The 22,067-nt window shown below is 41.8% G+C and overlaps 1 protein-coding gene across 1 annotated transcript; it reads right to left on the bottom strand.

The window, feature by feature from the left end:
• Positions 1-16,732: 16,732 nt before the first annotated feature.
• Positions 16,733-21,481, bottom strand: LOC103107460 (olfactory receptor 10AD1). The gene is made up of 2 exons (XM_060193487.1): positions 21,359-21,481; positions 16,733-18,134 (listed from the first exon to the last, which is right to left on the bottom strand). Exons 1-2 carry the CDS (start codon positions 21,361-21,363, stop codon positions 17,171-17,173), a joined length of 969 nt encoding a protein of 322 aa, XP_060049470.1. The 5' UTR covers positions 21,364-21,481; the 3' UTR covers positions 16,733-17,170.
• Positions 21,482-22,067: the final 586 nt, after the last annotated feature.

Below are 22,067 nucleotides of genomic sequence, written 5' to 3'. Positions count from 1 at the left end.
TCATTGAAGATGTCTTTAAAATTTATGCAGAAAAGAGTTCTGCCAATATTTTCCTCTAAGTATTTGATAGTTTGTGGTCTAACACCCAAGTCCTTGATCCACTTGGAATTTACTTTTGTATTTGGTGAAATACAGTGATTCAGTTTCATTCTTCTGCATGTTTCAACCCATTGTTTCCAGCACCATTTGTTGAAGAGACTCTGCTTTCCCCATTGAATAGTCTGGGCCCCTTTGTCAAAGATTAGATGTCCATAGGTGTGGGGCTTCACCTCTCTCTTGCTTTTTTTCTCTGTTTGGTGACCCAGAGAAGAGCTGTTAGGCATAGTGGGAGGCAGCCATTTTGCTAGCTCCATGTGGCCTGTACCACTCCGCTCTCTCCCATTTCTGGGGTGCCCACGTGAATAAAGGTTTGTGTTCCCGTTCCACTCCAGTCTCTTCTCTCTCTCTCCCCCACAACACAACCCAAAATAATTTACTTTACTTCTACACCAAGTACTATTTAAAAAGTATGGACTCCTCTAAGGGGACTGCCAGTGAATAAATATTAATTATATCATTGCAGATAATTAAAGATATTTAGGGAAGACATGCTAAACCTCACAGTTAATGGCAGTAGTAAGTCCAAAGCATTGCTCCTGAGAGTTGTAGATTAGTAGAAGCCCCTCTCTTAACCTGCTATAAGTCATGAAAATGTGCTCAGGGAGTCTTACAGTGGTTTATCAACTTTGAGAAGAAAAAAGGAAGTTTGACTCCTTTCAGAGCAGGTGAACAAGTCTATATGTATGATGGCAAAAGGCATCCAAGAAAGAAACCATGACTGAGTCAACCTGCCAGAAAATATTTACCAGCTGGCTAATGTTTCTTATGGAAGTTGCAAGGCACTAGGACAGATTCCAAGAAGCCATGGTCTCTGTTCTTATATTGTTCACAGTCTAATGACAAGGGAAGGATTTGTTTTTGGATTGGCAAAGAGTGCTTCTCAGAAGATGGATGGGAAAATTTGTTTTTTGTGATCAATGTCAGTTGAATTGAAAGCACTATGGTTTTAAAATGGGGTTGGTGTGTATGTGTTAGAACATGATCAAAATAAAGAAGATAAAAGGGAAAAAAATACTGGAGTCGTCAAAGCATGCCATTAGAAGAAAAACACAAGCAGAGACACCTTCTCTGCCGGGCTAGTGTGGAGGTGCCTCTTCCTGGGCGTGTACTCTCTGGGTTGGAGAGAACTCGACCAGAGCCATCCTGGGCTGCTACTCACTCAGCGGACCGGGAGAGATGATTCAAACTCGTGGCAGAGTGGCAATGCAATGTCTTTATTGATCAGAAAGCAATGCTTTTAAAGACCAGACCCAGAAGTGACAAATTAGAACCAGAAATGGCTAGGAAAGGGGCAGAGAAAGTCAAAAGGCCGCTGGGAAGGTAGAAACTTTGTTAGCAACTGTTGCAAGGGTTTTAACTGGTGGGATTAATGATACCCTGGAGGCAGGGAGGGTTTTGAAAGGTAGATCAAAGGAATGGAATGGGTGGGGATCTTTCAAGCAAAACAATGATTATGTAGATAGGCCATAGTATCAGCAATGCAGGGTGGAGTAGGGGGAGCTGGCTTAACAATTTCCCGACACTTCACCTTCCCACAATTATCTGGACAAAGTAAATAGAAAGGGGTTGAAAACAAAAGGATTAATGGCCTTCACACTAATTCAGAAAATACAGGTAACTTACAAATAGAATCTGATATTTTATACAAAGAGGACAGTAAAAATCTCTGATTTAAGTAGGACAAGATTTACATGTGGACGTGACAGAATGGTGTGATGCCTTGTTTCAGAGAGACAGAACTAGGTTTTGATATCCTACTGTTAAGAAATTACCCATCATATGGTCCATATGAAGTATGTCTAGGAACAAGGTTGTGAGAGATGCAGCCTCTTTGCTGTGATTATGGAGAATGTTCCTTTCCCTCAGAATTTGCACATTTGATACAGGAAAAGAAGGGCAGAGAAGGAAAGAGGAAAAGATGTAAAGAGACAAAAGATAGCAAAAGGAATAAAATAAAAGCAAAGTCAGGACAGAAGGAAATTCAGAGGGGCAGTGGAGATTGCATAATAGTTACGCAACGAGACTCATATATCTGAGGCTCTGAAGTCCCAGGTTCAGTTCTGTGCACCATCACAAGCCAGAGCTGAGCACTGGTAAAAAGAAGGAGGAGGAAGGGGGAATTCAAAGTAGTATTTTACATCAAGTATATAGAGTCTTGCCTGGGACTTTATATCCTTTGCAGTGGTGACAAGAAAGGATGGTCTGGGAGTTAATGTAGCAGGTAGAACAAATGCCTTACCATATGTGAGGTCTTAGGTTTGACCCCTAGCACTACATGATAACACCAAGTACAACACCAAGGAAACTCAGTGTGGTGAGTGACACCAGGGAGGAGCAATAGACCAAGTGTTAACACAACATTGTGGATGTGGATAAAAACAGTGCTTAGTGAAAAACAACAGAATAAGACCTATAATTCAGAAGAACATTTAAAAGTACATGACTATGAAAAAAAATCACTGCTCTGTGAGAACATGTTTAAATAGAAATATATAAAGTCAAACTCATTAGAATGGCCTATTGTGTGCAATTGAGAATGTAAACAAAGAATAAAGATAGAAGAAATAAACACATAGCACCAGAGAGTCTTTCCATTGAGGGAACAATGGTGGTGTGGCATGAACTGAGGAACACAACTCAATCCTTTAATGGCTAACAGCAGCAGCAGCAGCAACAACAAACTAAACAACAGGAAAATATAAACAGCAACATCTTAAACATGTACAAACTAGCACATGGAAGAGGGCAAGTTAGTAGAAATATTGACAGGAAAACGAGGTTTTTTTTTTTTTTCCAAAGAAGTAAAATCAACTAATAAATCTGATGCTCAAAGGTTCTGTTAACAGCTGGAGGAGAGGACGTAATGTTTTTTGGGTGCAGTGATTTAAATGTTTAAAACATCTTAATCCTTATTAAAGTAGGTGTTGTTTTGAGTGAGCCCTTTTGGATGCCAAGAAGTAGAAACCCACTGTAATAGTTTTGAAGGGGAAGAAAGGGAGTTTAATATAGGATACAAGGTTATTTCACAAAACTCAGTAGCAAAAATACAGCTGGGTTTTCCAAGACTGACTAAAACCAGAGAAGCCATTATCTCGAGATCTTTTTCTGGATACCTGACCTTTCATTTCCGTTGTCCTCTGCCCTCTAACTTATTCTATATGCCTTCCAACTTTCTTCTGCACACGACAGAAAACAACCGCTATTTCAGTCCAGAAATACTATACTTATTGTACACCAATTCTAAATTCTAAAGAAAAGGACCCAATCCACCTTGGCTGCATTATTAGTGGTGATGCTAAAAGATGGATGGGTATTCTATGGTACTAACTTGGTTGCTGGGGGCCCATCCCTGAGACAGGAGAAGGTTCCCAGAGAATGGGTTGTTCACCATACAGACACTCTGAAATCTCTGCCACAGCTAATAGGAGAAACGTTTGTCAAATATCCAAATGGCACACAGCTTCGCCTAACTTCAAAATCCTAATTCCTTTCCACCATATCATCTGTGAATGTTTTCGTTTGAGGAAACCATTTCTATTACCTTCAGTATAAAGAGAATGGTTTCGTAAGGAAACTCAGAGGACACTGCACTGTTTCAAAGAGTTAAGAGCAGCTCAACAGTTACCCAATTAGGTACAGGGGTTATCAACTGAAAAAAAAAAATACTAGGTTAAAGCTCCGTGGAGGAGATTGGGAACTAGAATATGTGGTTAGTCAAGAGATTTCTATTCAATCTTCCTCCAGCCTTGCCGGGTCCCATCTCATCCACTCCTCCGCCAAACGGGGGCGAGGCACTTCCTCAGCTTCACTGGAACGGAGGGTATCCCAGACCCAGAATTCCCCATCACCGTGGTGGGCGGATGACAGCCGAGTTTCCCAGAATAACTCGTGTTTCCCTGAGGTTGCCAGCTTAGGTTGTCAGATGTGGCGCGGGCGGGGTGGCCAAGGGGAAGGTGTTCATTGGTGGCCAAGGGGAAGGTGCTCATTGGTTGCGGTGGCGGTGATCCGAGAAGCTGGTGCAGACTGATTGGCTGCAGGCTCGGCGCGGGGACCACGCCCACGTCTTCTAGCAGCTGTAATTGGGTCAGGGTCCCGCAGCCTCATGGGAATTTTGGACCAAAATCATGCAGTGGAATATGGTCGCAACCTGCAATTCCGAGGATGCGCATCGTTGGGCCATATCCAGGGGACCGGCCGGGCTGAGATAAAGGGGGGGTGGTGGTGGTGGATAGAATTCCCGGGTTCTTCTTCTTTTTTTAGTTTCAGCCTTTGGGATGGTGGAGCCTAGAGACTAGTCGCCTAGTAGCACCACTGGGCTTGACAGGGCATCCAGAAATGGGAGTGGGCGTGCATGTCAGTGTGGCTTCTGGTTACTGCACTGTCAAGTTTCCAGGTTCCCTGGGGGGTGGGTTTCATGGGCTTCCGGAGCCCCCAGCCCCCTGCAAAGGCTGCGGCCAGAGATTGAAGACCTAACACTTGGGTGCCCCCTAGCGTCGGCTTCCAGCGGGTGCCCTGGACTCCCGGGAGCCCATGACCTTAGGCTGCTTTTTTTTGTTGTTGTTTGTTTGTTTGTTTAAGGATCCGAGACCCTTCTGATTCTCTGGGGGGGATTTCCTGTTGCTTGGCTTCTAGGACTCTCTCTTTCCCCAACCCCATTTTCCACCGCACGTTCACTGTTTAGAAAGCCTGTTCCTGAAAAACAAGATTAGAAAAGAAAACACAAGTCAAACCTGAAATGGAATTGGAGTATTACACCAAAGTAAAAGACTCTGGGGTGGGTGGGTGGGTGGGGAGAATACAGGTCCATGAAAAATGATGAATGAAATAGTGGGGGTTGTATTGTTAAATGGGTATCTGGGGAATGTTATGCATGTAAAAAAAAAAGAAGTAGAAACGCAAAGCAGAAATTGACTGAGTTTGGAGTATGGCACCAAAGTAAGAAAGCAGAAGTACACTAGAGTTTGCAGTGAGTACCTCCCTAATACTTCCTCTCCACTTTTCCAAGCTTTGGGTCCATGATTGCTCAACAATTTGTTTGGCTTTGTATGTTAACTCTCTTTTCAGTCACCAGGTTCCAGGTGTCATCAGGATGCCGGCCAGACTTCCCTGGATTGAAGACCCCACCAATATGTCCTGGAGCTCAGCTTCCCCAGAGACCCACCCTACTAGGGAAAGAGAGAGGCAGACTGGGAGTATGGACCGACCAGTCAACACCCATGTTCAGCGGGGAAGCAATTACAGAAGCCAGACCTTCTACCTTCTGCAACCCACAATGACCCTGGGTCCATGCTCCCAGAGGGATAGAGAATGGGAAAGCTATCGGGGGAGGGGGTGGGATATGGAGATTGGGCGGTGGGAATTGTGTGGAGTTGTACCCCTCCTACCCTATGGTTTTGTTAATTAATCCTTTCTTAAATAAAAAAAAATAAAAATAAAAAAAAAAAGAAAAGAAAGCCTGTTCCATTCTTCAGGACATTGGCTGGGTTACTTCCTTAGACTGCAGGCTCAACTGGTGCCAGAGTTAGAACTAAAGGCTATGCCAGATATAAAACTGAGACTTATGGAGGTCGCGTGACTAGCTCAAAATGAACACCATATCTGAAATCGGCATAGCCTTTAAAAGTAAGAAATTATGGGAGTCGGGCGGTAGCGCAGTGGGTGCAGGTGGCGCAAAGCACAAGGACCCGTGTAAGGATCCCGAATCGAGCCCCGCCTCCCCAACTGCAGGGTTAGGGGAGTCGCTTCACAGGCGGTGAAGCAGGTCTGCAGGTGTCAATCTTTCTCTCCCCCTCTCTGTCTTCTCCTCCTCTCTCCATTTCTCTCTGTCCTATCCAACAACGACATCAATAACAACAATAACTACAACAATAAAACAAGGGCAACAAAAAGGGAATAAATAAATATATTTTTAAAAATATTTATTTCCTTTTTGTTGCCCTTGCTGTTTTTGTTATTGTAGTTATTATTGTTGGTGTCGTCATTGTTGGATAGGACAGAAAGAAATGAAGAGGGGAGGGGAGGATAGAGAGGGGAAGAGAAAGACACCTGCAGACTTGCTTCCCCGTCTGTGAAGTGACTCCCCTGCAGGTGGGGAGCCGGGGGCTTGAACCAGGAACCTTATGCTGGTCCTTGTGCTTTGTGCCATGTGCGCTTAACGCTGCACTACCGCCCGACTCCCATAAATAAATATATTTTTTAAAAGGCTATGTCGATTTCAGATACGGTGTTCATTTTGAGCTAGTCATGCGACCTCTATAAGCTTCAGTTTTATATCTCAAAAAAAAAAAAATGGAGGCAGTGTTAGTACTTAAAAGGTTTTGTGAAGGGGGTCGGGCGGTGGCGCAGTGGGTTAAGCGCATGTGGCGCTAAGCGCAATGACCGGCGTAAGGATCCCGGTTCGAGCCCCCGGCTCCCCACCTGCAGGGGAGTCGCTTCACAGGCGGTGAAGTAGGTCTGCAGGTGTCTATCTTTCTCTCCCCCTCTCTGTCTTCCCCTCCTCTCTCCATTTCTCTCTGTTCTATCCAACAACGAACAGCATCAACAATGGCAATAATAAAAAAAAAAAAAAAAAAAAAAACACAACGAGGCTACAACAACAAGGGCAACAAAAAAAGGGGGGAAAAATGGCCTCCAGGAGCGGTGGATTCATGGTGCAGGCACCCAGAAATAACCCTGGAGGGAAAAGTAAAAAAAAAAAAAAAAAAAAAGGTTTTGTGAAAATTAAATGTAAATCTGTTAGGACAAAGTGCTTAATAAATACGAGCTGGTGTTACTATCTGCTCTCCTGAATATTTTGTTTAGGCATCTTTCAATATTTGCCTTTTGTATCCTTGGTCTTATTCGTCTTATCTGCTTTAGTAGATTTTGAACGAAAAAGCAGGAACTGTGTTATTTCTATTGTCAGCATCCAACAGTGCAGAGGACATGTGAAGCTAGGAAATCCTTTCTCGGGAAACAGAAAACACTTTTTTTGTTTCTCTTACCAGAGCTCTGCTCAGCTCTGGTTTATGATGGTGGTGCAGGGGATTGAACCTGGGACTTTGGAGCCTCAGGTGTGAGAGTCTGTTTGCATAACCATTGTGCTATCTACCTTCCGCCCCAGAAAACACTCTTTACTCAATTTTTTCCTTCTGTTTTTCTTCCTTACAGAGAAGAATCCCCCAAATGTGATGAAATTGAGAGCTCAAGGAGATGAAGCACTTTTTTTTTTTTTGGATCTTCCGAAGTGACTAAGAAGGTCCATTCTCCTTGATTCAGTTTCTTCTGGATTATAGTTCTCTGGTCTCCCACCTCCCCACAACTGTTTCCTTTTAAAGACCATTTACTTTAGAAAGCTTCTAATTGTCCCCAAAAGAATTTTGGTCCATACTTCCAGAGGGATAAACAATAGGAAAGTTTCCTATGGAGAGCATGGGACACAGAACTCTGGTGGTGGTAAATGTATGGAATATACCCCTATTACAATTATACCCCTTAAAATCTTGTAAGTCAATATTAAATCACTAATAAAAACAAAACAGAAACTTCTAATTGCAAATTCTATGCCTCTTTGAAATGTATATCTCTTTATGTAAAAGCCCAATTTTAAGACCCAGGTAATATCTTTTTATGAGCCATCCTTTGGGAATAGAATAACCAAGGAATTAGTCCCAGGGAGGCTAGGAGCACCTTGTTCCAAGTTGTGAAGCTGTCATCTGTAAGATTACTTTTCCTTTGAGCAAATCACTTAACCTCTATAAGCCTCAACTTTTTTGTACACTAATTACCAAATAGAAGTGGCCTAAGATCCCCTCTGCCATAGCTCTGATATACTCTCCAGTCTCGTGTCAGCAGAGCTGAGTTCATTTCACATTATAACAGTCCCAGTCACTTCACAGGTGGTGTAGCAGGTCTACAGGTTTCTATCTTTCTCTCCCCCTCTCTATCTTCCCCTCCTCTCTCCGTCTCTCTCTGTCCTATCCAACAACAGCAACAACAATGACAATAATAATAACCACAACAATGATAAAACAACAACGACAACAAAGGGGGAAAAATGGTCTCCAGGAGCAGTGGATTCGTGATGCAGCCGCATAGCCCCGGCAATAACCCTAGAGGCAAAAAAAAAAAACAAAGATATTTATCCACAAATTAAAAAAATAATAAAAACTTTTAAAAAAGTCAAGAGTTTTCTGGAGCATAGGTATTGCTTTTTTTTTTTTTTTAAGATTTTATTTATTAAAGAGAATCACAGGAGGAGAGAGAAAGAGCCAGACATCACTCTGGTACAAGTGAGGCTAGGGATTGAACTCAAGACCTCATGCTTGCGAGTCCACTGCTTTATCCACTGCGCCACTATATGTATATACACACAGGATGTAGAAAGAACATCCTAGCTGAGATGCATTCATCTTCTGCAGGTGACACTGGTAAATGAAGAGCAGGCTTACCTCCCCTTTCCCATCTGCTATGGAAAGACAATGATTAAGAAGATGCCATGTTTAAAAAAGGAAGAGCAGAGAATGTAACACCTCATTAAGGAGTCACCCCGTTTGATTAAGGAGAGGAGCGAGAGGAAACCAAAATATTGGGTTAACTTTTGCATTGGTGGAGGTAGTGTGGTGGTAACAGGAATGAAATAGGTCTTTTTAAGGATGAGGAGGTAGGGAGTCTGGCAGTAGTGCAGCTGATAATGCGCAGGTGGTGCAAACTGTAAGGACCGGCGTAAGGATCCCGGTTCAAGCCCCCGGCTCCCCGCCTGTAGGGGAATCACTTCACAGGCAGTGAAGCAGGTCTGCAGGTGTCTGTCTTTCTCTCCCCCTCTGTCTTCCCCTCCTCTCTCCATTTCTCTCTGTCCTATCCAATGACTACGACCTCAAGAACAACAATAATAACTACAACAATAAAACAACAAGGGCAACAAAAGGCAAAAATAAATAAGTATTAAAAAATAAAAAAAAAATCAGATTCGACTTCCGGAGGCAGAGCTACGAGCAGCAGATCGCTTTCTCTCCTCTCCTCTCCTCTTCTCTCCCGGATCAACTAGGAATACCAAATGAGACCACCTGGGACTGAAATAAGACAGGACTAGAATGACCACAGGAACCCAATAAATAATCGGTGAGTACAAACACGTGTGGCTAGTGACAGAGAGGAGAGAGGAGCCTAAGGAAAGATTAAGTGACTGCTAACAGTTCAGCAGTTTATCAGTTAAGACACCACCTCCAGTCTGCTCTACCAAGAGGGGACAGCTTAGGGACTCCCCAGAGACTCACCAAGTGCAACTCTGGGTCTCCATTGCTACTACCCTCAGAATCTGGAGCAGCGACGGGGAGGGACACCAGGGGACAGAGATCTAACCAGGAAACTCAGGAGAAGACCTATACCTTGGTGGCATAGCTGAGGGGCTGTGAAAGTCTCTTTGCATAACCACTGGATTATCTCTGCCACACCTTGCTTTATCTCTTGGTCAGGAGTCAGTGATTAAGCTAAGAAGCCTATTGATAGTTTAAAAGCCCTCAGGCTCCCATAACCTACAGGGAAGAAAAAAAAAAGAGGCTTTTAAACCACTGAGCTCCAACTCAGGGATTGAAACAACTGTTAATTTCCACCACTGTAAACCCTTTAATTAACTTACTTAGACACAAGTCAATCCAGGCAATACTGATCAATAATTTGAAAAGTACTGATAAAGGGAACTCATAACATAATATATAAAATGGTTAAAACAACAAGAAAAAATATTGGAGAATCGAACCAGGACAAGAGTCCAGCTAAGAGTCCTCCAGAGGGTGAAGCACAAAATAACGAGTTCAACATCCAAACATTAGCTAAGGAAATAATAACAGGAGTGAGTAAAGAATTTGAAAAAATTGTAATAAGAAATACAGAACAACAAATGAGAATATGGAAGAAAATACTAATTATCTCATGGTTATTAGAGAGCTGAAAGCTGAAATCGCTGAGCTAAGAATGCAACTAGCTGAACAAGCTAAAACAGTATCAGAACAGGGCAACAAAATAGATGAACTCCAGAAAACAGTAGAGGGCAGAGAGACTAGAATAAATGAGGCTGAAGACAGAATTGGCAAGATTGAGGATGAATTAAAGACAACTAAAAAAGAAGTAAGAGATATCAAAAAGAGATTAAGAGATGCTGAAAACAACAACAGAGTCCTATGGGATGACTTAAAAAGAAACAATACATGCATTATTGGCATATCAGAGGAAGAAAGAGGAGGAGAGGAAGAAAGCATTTTCCAGGCCATACTAGCTGAAAACTTCCCTAGTCTAGACAACATCAAAGACATAAAGATTCAAGAAGCCCAGAGGGTCCCAAACAGAATTAACCCAGACCTAAAGACACCAAGACATATCATACTTAGAATGGACAGGAATAAGGATAAAGAAAGGATCCTGAAGGCTGCAAGAGAAAAACAGTCACCTACAAAGGAAAACCCATAAGATTAGCAGCAGACTTCTCCATACAAACACTACAGGCCAGAAGAGAATGGCAAGATATCTATCGAGTGCTCAATGAGAAAGGCTTTCAACCAAGAATACTATATCCTGATAGACTGTCATTCAGACTAGATGGAGGCATCAAAACCTTCTCAGACAAGCAACAGTTGAAGGAATCAACCATCACCAAGCCTGCCCTGAACGAAGTTCTGAAAGGTCTTCTATAAACAATCAGAACACCACAAATAGGCCATATATCAAAACACTCTAAAACTCTACAAGAATGGCATTAAAATATCTTCAATCTTTGATATCAATAAATGTCAATGGCCTGAATTCACCTATTAAAAGACACAGAGTAGGAAGATGGATCAGAACACACAATCCAACAATATGCAGTCTACAGGAAACCCACCTAACTCAACAAGACAAACACAGACTTAAAGTGAAAGGATGGAAAACTATCATACAAGCCAATGGCCCACAAAAAATGGCAGGAACAGCTATTCTCATATCTGACATGATAGACTTGAAAACAGATAAGATTAAAAAAGATAGGAATGGACACTGTTTAATGCTCAGAGGATCAGTCAATCAAGAGGACTTAACAATTATTAACATCTATGCACCCAATGAGAAGCCATCTAAATACATCAAACTTCTACTGAAAGAGCTACAGCAATATATTAACAGCAACACAATCATAGTAGGGGACTTCAACACCCCACTCTCTCAACTTGACAGACCATCCAGGCAGAAAATCAATAAAGACATAAGGGAGCTAAATGAAGAGATAGATAAACTAGAACTATTGGACATTTTCAGAGTCATTCATCCCAAGAAACTGGAATACACATTTTACTCAAATCCACATGGGTTATTCTCAAGGATAGACCATATGTTAGGCCACAAAGACAGCATCAGCCAATTCAAGAGCACTGAAATCATCCCAAGCATCTTCTCAGACCATAGTGGAATTAAACTAACACTTAACAATCAACAAAAGATTAGTAACAGTGCCAAAATGTGGAAGCTCAACAGGACACTTCTTAACAACTTCTGGGTCAAAGAGGAAATAAAAGAAGAAATCAAAATGTTTTGAGAGTTCAGTGAAAATGAAGACACAAGCTATCAAAATATTTGGGACACAGCTAAAGCAGTCCTAAGAGGGAAGTTCATAGCTATACAAGCACACATTAGGAAACAAGAAAAAGCAAAAATAAACAGCCTGATTGCACATCTTAAAGACCTAGAAGAAGAACAACAAAGGAACCCTAAAGCAACCAGAAGGTCAGATATCACTAAAGTAAGGGCAGAAATAAATAACATTGAGAATAGGAAAACCATACAAAAGATCAACGAAAGTAAATGTTGGTTCTTCGAAAGAGTGAACAAAATCGACAAACCTTTAGCCAGACTCACAAAACAAAAAAGGGAGAAGACCCAAATAAATTGGATACTAAATGAAAGAGGAGATATCATAACAGACACCGCAGAAATTCAACGTATCATGCGAGGCTTCTATGAACAACTATATGCCACCAAGCTAGAGAACCTGGAAGAAATGGACGATTTCCTATATACCTACCAACTCCCAAAACTAAGTAAAGAGGAAGTGGATAACAGGAACAGGCCCATCACAGCTAATGAAATTGAAACAGTTATCAAAAATCTCCCCAAAGATAAAAGTCCAGGATCAGATGGTTTTACAACTGAATTCTACAAAACCTTTAAAGAAGAACTACTACCTCTACTTTTAAAAGTCTTCCAGAAGATTGAAGACACTGGAATACTCCCTGCCAGCTTCTATGAAGCTAACATCACCCTGATACCAAAAGCAGACAGGGACACAACCAAAAAAGAAAACTACAGACCAATATCTCTGATGAACATAGATGCGAAAATATTGAACAAAATTCTAGCCAACCAGATATAGCAGTATACTAAAAAGATTGTTCATCATGACCAAGTGGGGTTTATCCCAGGCATGCAAGGTTGGTTTAATATATGTAAATCAATCAATGTGATCCACCACATCAACAAAAGCAAGACCAAAAACCACATATCAATAGTTGCAGAGAGCCTTTGACAAAATACAACATCCCTTTATGATCAAAACACTACAAAAAAATGGGAATAGATGGAAAATTCCTGAAGATAGTGAAGTCTATATATAGCAAACCTACAGCCAACATCATACTCAATGGTGAAAAACTGGAAGCATTTCCCCTCAGATCAGGTACTAGACAGGGATGCCCACTATCACCATTACTATTCAACACAGTGTTGGAAGTTCTTGCCATAGCAATCAGGCAGGAGCAAGGAATTAAAGGGATACAAATTGAAGAGAAGAAGTCAAACTCTCCTTATTTGCAGATGACATGATAGTATACATGGAAAAACCTAAGGACTCCAGCAAGAAGCTTTTGGAAATCATCAGGCAATACAGTAAGGTGTCAGGCTACAAAATTAACATTCAAAAGTCAGTGGCATTCCTCTATGAAAACACTAACTTAGAAGAAATTGAAATCCAGAAATCAATTTCTTTTACTATAGCAACAAAAACAATAAAATATCTAGGAGTAAATCTAACCAAGGAAGTGAAAGACTTGTATACTGAAAATTATGAGTCACTACTCAAAGAAATTGAAAAAGACACAAAGAAGTGGAAAGATATTCCATGTTCATGGGTTGGAAGAATTAACATCATCAAAATGAATATATTACCCAGAGCCATCTACAAATTTAATGCTATCCCCATCAAGATCTCAAGCACATTTTTTAGGAGAATAGAACAAATGTCACAAATGTTTATCTGGAACCAGAAAAGACCTAGAATTGCCAAAACAATCTTGAGAAAAAAGAACAGAACTGGAGGCATCACACTCCCAGATCTCAAACTGTATTATAGGGCCATTGTCATCAAAACTGCTTGGTACTGGAACATGAATAGACACAATGACCAGTGGAATAGAATTGAGAACCCAGAAATGAGGCCCCAAAACTATGGACATCTAATCTTTGACAAAGGGGGCCAGACTATTCAATGGGGAAAGCAGAGTCTCTTCAACAAATGGTGTTGGAAACAATGGGTTGAAACATGCAGAAGACTGAAACTGAATCACTGTATTTCACCAAATACAAAAGTAAATTCCAAGTGGATTAAGGACTTGGATGTTAGACCACAAACTATCAAATACTTAGAGGAAAATATTGGCAGAACTCTTTTCCGCATAAATTTTAAAGACATTTTCAATGAAACGAATCCAATAACAAAGAAGATTAAGGCAATTATAAACCTATAGGGCTACATCAAATTAAAAAGCTTCTTCACAGCAAAAGAAACCACTACCCAAACCATGAGACCCCTCACAGAATGGGAGAAGATCTTTACATGCCATACATCAGACAAGAGTTTAATAACCAACGTATATAAAGAGCTTGCCAAACTCAACAACAAGACAACAAATAACCCCATCCAAAAATGGGGGGAGGACTTGGACAGAATATTCACCACAGAAGAGATCCAAAAGGCCGAGAAACACATGAAAAAATGCTCCACATTTTAAAAGTAGAGGTATTAGTTCTTCTTTGAAAGTTTTGTAGAATTCATTTGTAAAACCATCTGGTCAGAAGAGATCCAAAAGGCCGAGAAACACATGAAAAAATGCTCCAAGTCTCTGATTGTCAGAGAAATGCAAATCAAGACAACAATGATATATCACTTCACTCCTGTGAGAATGTCACACATCAGAAAAGGTAACAGCAGCAAATGCTGGAGAGGGTGTGGGGTCAAAGGAACCCTCCTACACTGCTGGTGGGAATGTCAGTTGGTCCAACCTCTGTGGAGAACAGTCTGGAGAACTCTCAGAAGGCTAGAAATGGACCTACCCTATGACCCTGCAATTCCTCTCCTGGGGATATATCCTAAGGAACCCAACACATCCATCCAAAAAGATCTGTGTACACATATGTTCTTGGCAGCACAATTTGTAATAGCCAAAACCTGGAAGCAACCCAGGTGTCCAACAACAGATGAGTGGCTGAGCAAGTTGTGGTCTATATACACAATGGAATACTACTCAGCTGTAAAAAATGGTGACTTCACTGTTTTCAGCCGATCTTGGATGGACCTTGAAAAAATCATGTTGAGTGAAATAAGTCAGAAACAGAAGGATGAATATGGGATGATCTCAATCTCAGGCCGAAGTTGAAAAACAAGATTAGAAAAGAAAACACAAGTCGAACATGAAATGGAATTGGAGTATTGCACCCAAGTAAAAGACTCTGGGGTGGGTGGGGGGTGGGGAGAATACAGGTCCATGAAAGATGATGAATGACATAGTGGGGGTTGTATTGTTAAATGGGAATCTGGGGAATGTTATGCATGTACAAACTATTGTATTTACTGTTGAATGTAAAGCATTAATTCCCCAATAAAGAAATAAATTATTAAAAAAAATGCTCCAAGTCTCTGATTGTCAGAGATCAAGATAACAATGAGATATCACTTCACTCCTTTCAGAATGTCAGACATCAGAAAAGGTAACAGAAGCAAATGCTGGAGAGGGTGTGGGGTCAAAGGAACCCTCCTATACTGCTGGTGGGGATGTCAATTGGTCCAACCTCTGTGGAGAACAGTCTGGAGAACTCTCAGAAGGCTAGAAATGAACCTACCCCATGACCCTGCAATTCCTCTCCTGGGGATATATCCTAAGGAACCCAACACATCCATCCAAAAAGATCTGTGTACACATATGTTCTTGGCAGCACAATTTGTAATAGCCAAAACCTGGAAGCAACCCAGGTGTCCAACAACAAATGAGTGGCTGAGCAAGTTGTGATGTATATATACACAAGGGAATGCTACTCAGCTGTAAAAAATGGTGACTTCACCGTTTTCAGCCGATCTTGGATGGACCTTGAAAAAATCATGTTGAGTGAAATAAGTCAGAAACAGAAGGATGAATATGGGATGGTCTCACTCTCAGGCAGAAGTTGAAAAACAAGATCAGAAAAGAAAACACAAGTAGAACCTGAAATGGATTTGGCGTATCACACCAAAGTAAAAGACTCTAGGGTGGGTGGGTGGGGACAATACAGGTGCATGAAGGATGATAAATGACATAGTGGGGGTTGTATTGTTAAATGGGAAACTGGGGAATGTTATGCATGTACAGACTATTGTATTTACTGTTGAATATAAAACATTAATTCCCCAATAATGAAATAAATTTAAAAAAATAAAAAAATAAAATAAAAACCAGAATGAGGAGGTAAAGTGGAATAGGATTTGAGTTGGAATGAAATGAAAGATAGTTGAGAAAAAAGGGAGGTAGCAGGGAGAAGGGAGTTGATTTAAGGTAGAGATAACAGGGTAGGTTAGTATCCTGTAGACAGAGGAGCATGCTAGAGGCACTCACTAGTTGGATCAGAGGGCATTCCAACCATACATTACATAAGAAAATCAGAGTTAGGAGAAGGCAGTGTTGGCATTTTTTTTTTTGCCTTCAGGCTTATTGATGGGGCTCAGTACCTGTACGACCAATCCATTGCTCCTGGTGGCCTTTTTTTTTTTTTTTCTCCCATTGTTGCTGCTGCTGTTGTTGGATTGGACAGAAAGTAATTGAGAGAGGAGGTGAAAGACAGAAGGGGAGAGAAAGATAGACACCTGCAGACCTGCTTCACCGCTTATGAAGTGACTTCCTTACAGGTGGGGAGCCGGGGGCTCAAACTGGGATCCTTGTGCCGGTCCCTGCATTACTGCCTGACACCCAGTGTTGGCAATTTTAACATCACAAGTTCCCCTTCACTGGCTAGTAGAGGCTAAGAAGGTGAAGTTCAGACTGCTTATCTTTAGTTTTACCTTCTCTTCATTTTCCAACTAAAATTCTTTTTACTTGTCAAAATTGTTTTAACATTGGTTTGCAATATTATAAAATTACAGGGGTATAACTTTGTACTTCTATGTGTGTTCATAATTCTTCAGGCTTACCGACAAAGCGCTACTGTCTTCTAGCTATCAAAAGCAAAACAAAACCCGAAACGCCTCTCTGTCTGATTCTCATACCTTACTCTTTCCCTTCCTTAATCACCAGTTGTTTTTTTTTTTAACCAAGTAGCTGACTTTTCTTAATGTCAACACTTGCCTAATCACCTCCACCATTTTTTTTTTTGTAAATTATCCTCCTTTTTCACACAAGAACACAATGGATGAGGAAAGTTCCAGCAAGTGAAAGTAGGATGTTAAAGAAAGACAAAACCCAACAAATTGAAAGAGGTTTACTTCTCAATGTATATGTAACATTCAGGCGGGGGGGGGGGAGCTGGAGTAGCACCTCAAACTAATATACAAGGATAAGAAACAAAGAAGCTAAGCTCACTTAAGTATTTAGTGAATCCTATAATGAGAGTGTAGAGGAAAATAATTCAAATTCTCTTAGGGAAAGACCAAGTGAAAATGATGCTTGAAATGAAGTCAGAGAGATGAACATCAGAATTCTATGTCAAAGGAACTTCCAGACATGCTCCTAGTGCTGAGAAAGCTAGGGGTTGCCCTTTGGGACCTCTGGGTGCAGGTGTTATGCCAGTCAGGGCTCAGGAGGGAGCTTCCCTCCCAGAAGCCTTCCTGCTAGACAGACTCTGCCTGGGCCAGGCCTGCCCTCCCAAGGGCCCTCACCATGGCCCCCTTCATCTCTCTGTTCCTAAAACTGTAGATGATGGGGTTGCACATGGGGGTGACGATAGTGTAGAGCAGGGAGAAAGGCTTGTCTTTGTCAGGCCCGTGCGTGCTGCGGGGGTTCATGTAGGAGAACATGGCTGAGGTGTAGAAAAAGATGACCACGGTGAGGTGGGAGGCACACGTGGAGAAGGTCTTCCCTCGACCCGAGGAGGAGGCTCTGCCAAGGATGGAGGCCAGGATGAGGGCATAGGAGATGATGATGAGCGCCATGGGGCTGAGCAGCACCACTATGGCATCAGCGAAGATCATCTTCATGATGAACTGGTGGTCTCCACAGGACAGAGCGATGACTATGGTGGCCTCACAGAAGAAGTTTTCTATATGGTTGTCTCTGCAGAAAGGATTCCGGAATGATACATACTCAAGAAAGATGCCATTGATCATGCCAAAGACCCAGGCAGTACTCACCAGCCTCACACAGACCTGCCGGCTCATGATCTGGGCATAATTGAGCGGGTGGCAGATGGCAACATACTGGTCATAGGCCATGAAGGCCAGGAGGATGCACTCCGCCACCCCCACACAGAAGACCAGGTACATCTGGGTCAGGCAGGCGGCAAAGGAGACGGTGTGGTTCTTGGTCACCAGGTGGATCAGCATCTGGGGGATGGTGGTGGTGATGAAGCAGACATCCAGGAAGGACAGGTGGCCGAGGAAGAAGTACATGGGGCTGTTGAGCCTGGGGTCTGTCCACGTGATGAAGATGATGAGGCCATTCATGGCCATGGCGAGGCTGTAGAGGGCCAGGAAGAGGGCAAAGAGCAAGGCCCGGGTGGAAGGGGAGCTGTGTTCAAAGCCTACCAGGACGAACTCTGTGATGGTGCTGCTGTTCCTGAGGTCTGCAGCTCTGGGCCTATTTGAGAGGGAAGGACAGGAAAAGCATAGTAAGAAACAGCTGTAGGCTACTTTAAGGAGCCACTCGGGCTGAAGTCTAGCTATCAATATTGTATGATTAGCCACTAACCAGAATGCACTTAGGGGTTAAAAATTATAAATAGTTCCTTCTGTGAGGAACCATTCCAGATAAGGGAAAGCTTAAGGATAAGAAAAACAGGATGTTGGAGGAGAGAGAATGGTGGCTATTAGCTTATAGAAGATCATATTTAAGTTTCTCATGAGAAATATTTGAGGATGTTATTTTCTAGAAGAAAAAAATGCAGGCTGAGGAGACAGCATAATGGTTATGTAAAAGACTTTCATGTTTGAGGCTCTGAGGGCCCAGGTTCAACCCCCACACCACCATAAGCCAGAGTTGACCAGTGACCTGGTTAAAAAAAAAAGAAAAAATGCTTCATATTTATTTATGAAATGATAAATGGACTGCAGTTGCAGAGAAAATGGAAACATTCTAGCTTTTAGGTTGGTCCCATAGGAGAGATTTGCATAGCTCTGGACTCGGTTAATACTTAGCTCTTCCCAGTCCTCCTACATCTTCCCGGACTCACTATGTCAGTGATCACTGCTGTGGCATTAACAGCCCATTGCTTGCCTAACACGAGACAATTTCCCTGCCATAGTTTGGAATTCAGGGCTATAAATCAGTGGGTGGAAAAGAAGTACCCATCTCTATGAGAAAAGGGAAGATTTGAGCAGGACACAAAACCAAACTATCTGGAATGAATCTTCAAAAAACTTGAATCTGCTACTTAGTTTCCAGGGTTCGATATCGATTTTTTAAACTTAATTTAAAAAACTATTTATTCTTTCTTTCTTTCTCTTTCTTTCTTTCTTTCTTTCTTTCTTTCTTTCTTTCTTTCTTTCTTTCTTTCTTTCTTTCTTTCTTTCTTCATTCCCTTTAGTTGCCCTTGCTGTTTTGTTGTTGTAGTCATCATTGTTGGATAGGGCAGAGAAAAATAGTGAGAAGAGGGAAAGACAGAGAGGGGGAAAGAAAGATAGACACCTGCAGACCTGCTTCACCACTTGTGAAGCGACTCCCCTGCAGGTGGGGATCTGGGGGCTCGAACCGGGATCCTTACGCCGGTCCTTGTGCTTTGCACCACCTGCGCTTAACCTGATGTGCTACCACCTGACTCCCTCAATATTGTTTTTTCTTCAGAGAATGAACATTCAGAAGTTTTGTGTTTTTTATTACCTTTAGGAAGTAAGTTTCTATTAATCTCTTTTGCATCTCTTAATTTAATTTGGGGTTAGGCTATATCATGTGTTGTATATGCTGTATAACTCCCTCTTAAATTTCAGCTCTGCTAAAATTTTTACTTTTACTCTATCCCTTCTAGTACCCTCTCCCTCAGCCCCACTTCCAAGTCTCACTCTTTTTTATGTTTTACATTTAAAAATTTTATTAGTGATTTCATATTGATTTGCAAAATTACATATCAACAGGGCTATAATTTCACATTGTTCCCACCAGCAGAGTTCTGAATTCCCAGTCCCTCCACTGCAAGCTGCTGCAGTTCTCCTAAGGTTGCCAACATGGGTTAACGGTCATCACTACAACTATCCATCTGCGTCTGTACAAAATTACCCCATTTTCTTCCAGGTCCTGTCCTCTTTTCTCCTCCAAGCCACTCATGACCCTATTACTACATCCAAATGTTCCTTCTTTTTTCCTCCTCTCACTCTGAGTCCTGATGGAGCTGGATTCAGAGCCCTCTTATTCTCTTCTTCCTATCACTTCTCCACTTCTCCCCCATGAAGAGTATGGATCAAAATTCTTTACGGGGAGCAGAAGGTGGAAGGCCTGGATTCTGTCATTGCTTCTCTGATGAACATGGGTGTTGGCAGGTCGATCCATAAACCCAGCCTGACTCTCTCTTTCCCTAGTGGGATAGTCTTACTCCTTTTTTTTTTTTTTTCCTCCCTTCTCCCATATTCATCCTTTATGGCTGTCTGCACTCATCTACCTCTGCTTGAACTCCTCTTTTCTACATGTCTACAACCTCTCATATCACTTCTTTTAAGTTTAGCAGATACCCTGCTGCTGTTAGTCCTTTTAGCTCAGGATGAGATCTAGGTGGTTTCCAGCAGGTTGTTTCTATCATCTCTATTATTTATTTTGTTTTATTTGATAGAACAGAGAGAAATTGAGAAGGGGGATAGAGAGGAAGAGAGAGATGGAGAGACACCTACAGCATAGGCTCACTGCTTCCCCCATCCCAGGTGGGGGGTGGGGCTTTGAACCGACTCCTTGTGCATGGTAACAGGTGAACTTAGCAAGGTGAGCTACCACCATCATCTCTGTTTTTGGACATTACCCTAGAACTTATACCTCAAACTTGATCAAAGAGGGAATAATGTACTTTTTAATCCAATATGTGAGTTGAGGGCCAGTGGCCAGTTTGGGGTTAAGATCTGCATCTGGAAAAAAAATTCAGTAAGCTTTCACCGACTATAGCCTGGAACTTGTCTAAGAAGAAACTCAAGTCTGACTTAAGAATTACTAGGAGTTACAAGAATATAAATGTTTACCTGTGCACCAAAGTAAAAGACTCGGGGTGGGTGGGTGGGGGGAGAATACAGGTCCTTCAGAGGACCTAGTGGGGGTTGTATTGTTATATGGAAAACTGGCAAATGTTATGCATGTACAAACTATAGTATTTACTGTCAAATGTAAAACATTAATTCCCCAATAAAGAAATAAAAAAAAAGTTGACCTGTGGTTCATTGTACAACAATGAATTCTGTGATTCCTGGCAACTAATGCCTTGTTAGCTACCACTAAGTGTTCATTAGAGGCCAGGAGGAGGTGCAATAGATAAAACGTTGAAGTCTCAAGCATGGAGGCCCACAGTTTTATCCATGACACGCAGCTACCAGATTGATGCTCTGGTTTTCTCCACCACCACCACCACCAGTACTACTACTACTATATATATATATATGAAGAGAAGCAGAAAGGCAAGGAAAGGGAAAGAGATGACAGCACTGATGTTTCCTTCTATGCAGAAGGGGCCCGGCTTGACCCTAGATCATGCACAGGGCAAAGTAGTACACTGTCCACATGACCCATTTTTGCCGGCCTTCTTGTAAATGAATATATCTTTTGCAAAAAAAAAAAAGATTTACTAAGCAACCAAACATGAATCTAAATAAGTGGGCAAGAAAATCATGTCCTACCTCATTCTCCTGCTCTGCAGGCAAAGAGATTACTGGATCTCTGTGGCAAATATCAGAGAAAATCTCATGGTGTCCAGAGAAGAGAGAATTCAGGGAGGACAGTTTGACCTGGTGGGCCACTCTGGAAGAGAAACTGTGTCTGATGAACCTGGTAGTCATTTAACACCTATTCCTTAGTGAAGACTGCTAATTGACATAAGCTCTGTTACATGTGCATAGCAATTTGAACGTAGGATGAAACATTTTATGTCACGCATTCCATTTGTTAACAAATTAATTCTGTACTTTTGAAATCATTTATGTTCTGACTTCAGTATTTAATTTTTTAAAATACTTATTTTGTTTTCCCTTTTGTTGCCCTTGTTGTTTTATTGTTGTAGTTATTATTGTTGTTGTTATTGATGTCATCGTTGTTGGATAGGACAGAGAGAAATGGAGAGGAGGGGAAGACAGAGAGGGGGAGAGAAAGACAGACACCTGCAGACCTGCTTCACTGCTTGTGAAGTGACTCCCCTGCAGGTGGGGAGCCGGGTGCTGGAACTGGATCCTTAACGCCCATCCTTGTGCTTTGCGCCACGTGTGCTGAACCTGCTGAGCTACCACCCGGCCCCCCCTTTTTAAAAAAAATTATTCTATTTATTTATTTTACCTTTTTTTTTACCCTTGTTTTATTTTTGTAGTTATTATTGTTGTTGTTATACATATATAT

This window comes from Erinaceus europaeus, chromosome 7 (assembly GCF_950295315.1).
Source record: "Erinaceus europaeus chromosome 7, mEriEur2.1, whole genome shotgun sequence".
Taxonomy (NCBI): domain Eukaryota; kingdom Metazoa; phylum Chordata; class Mammalia; order Eulipotyphla; family Erinaceidae; genus Erinaceus; species Erinaceus europaeus.
Note: the sequence above shows the minus strand (reverse complement) of the source record. Positions and strands in the feature narration are given on the sequence as shown.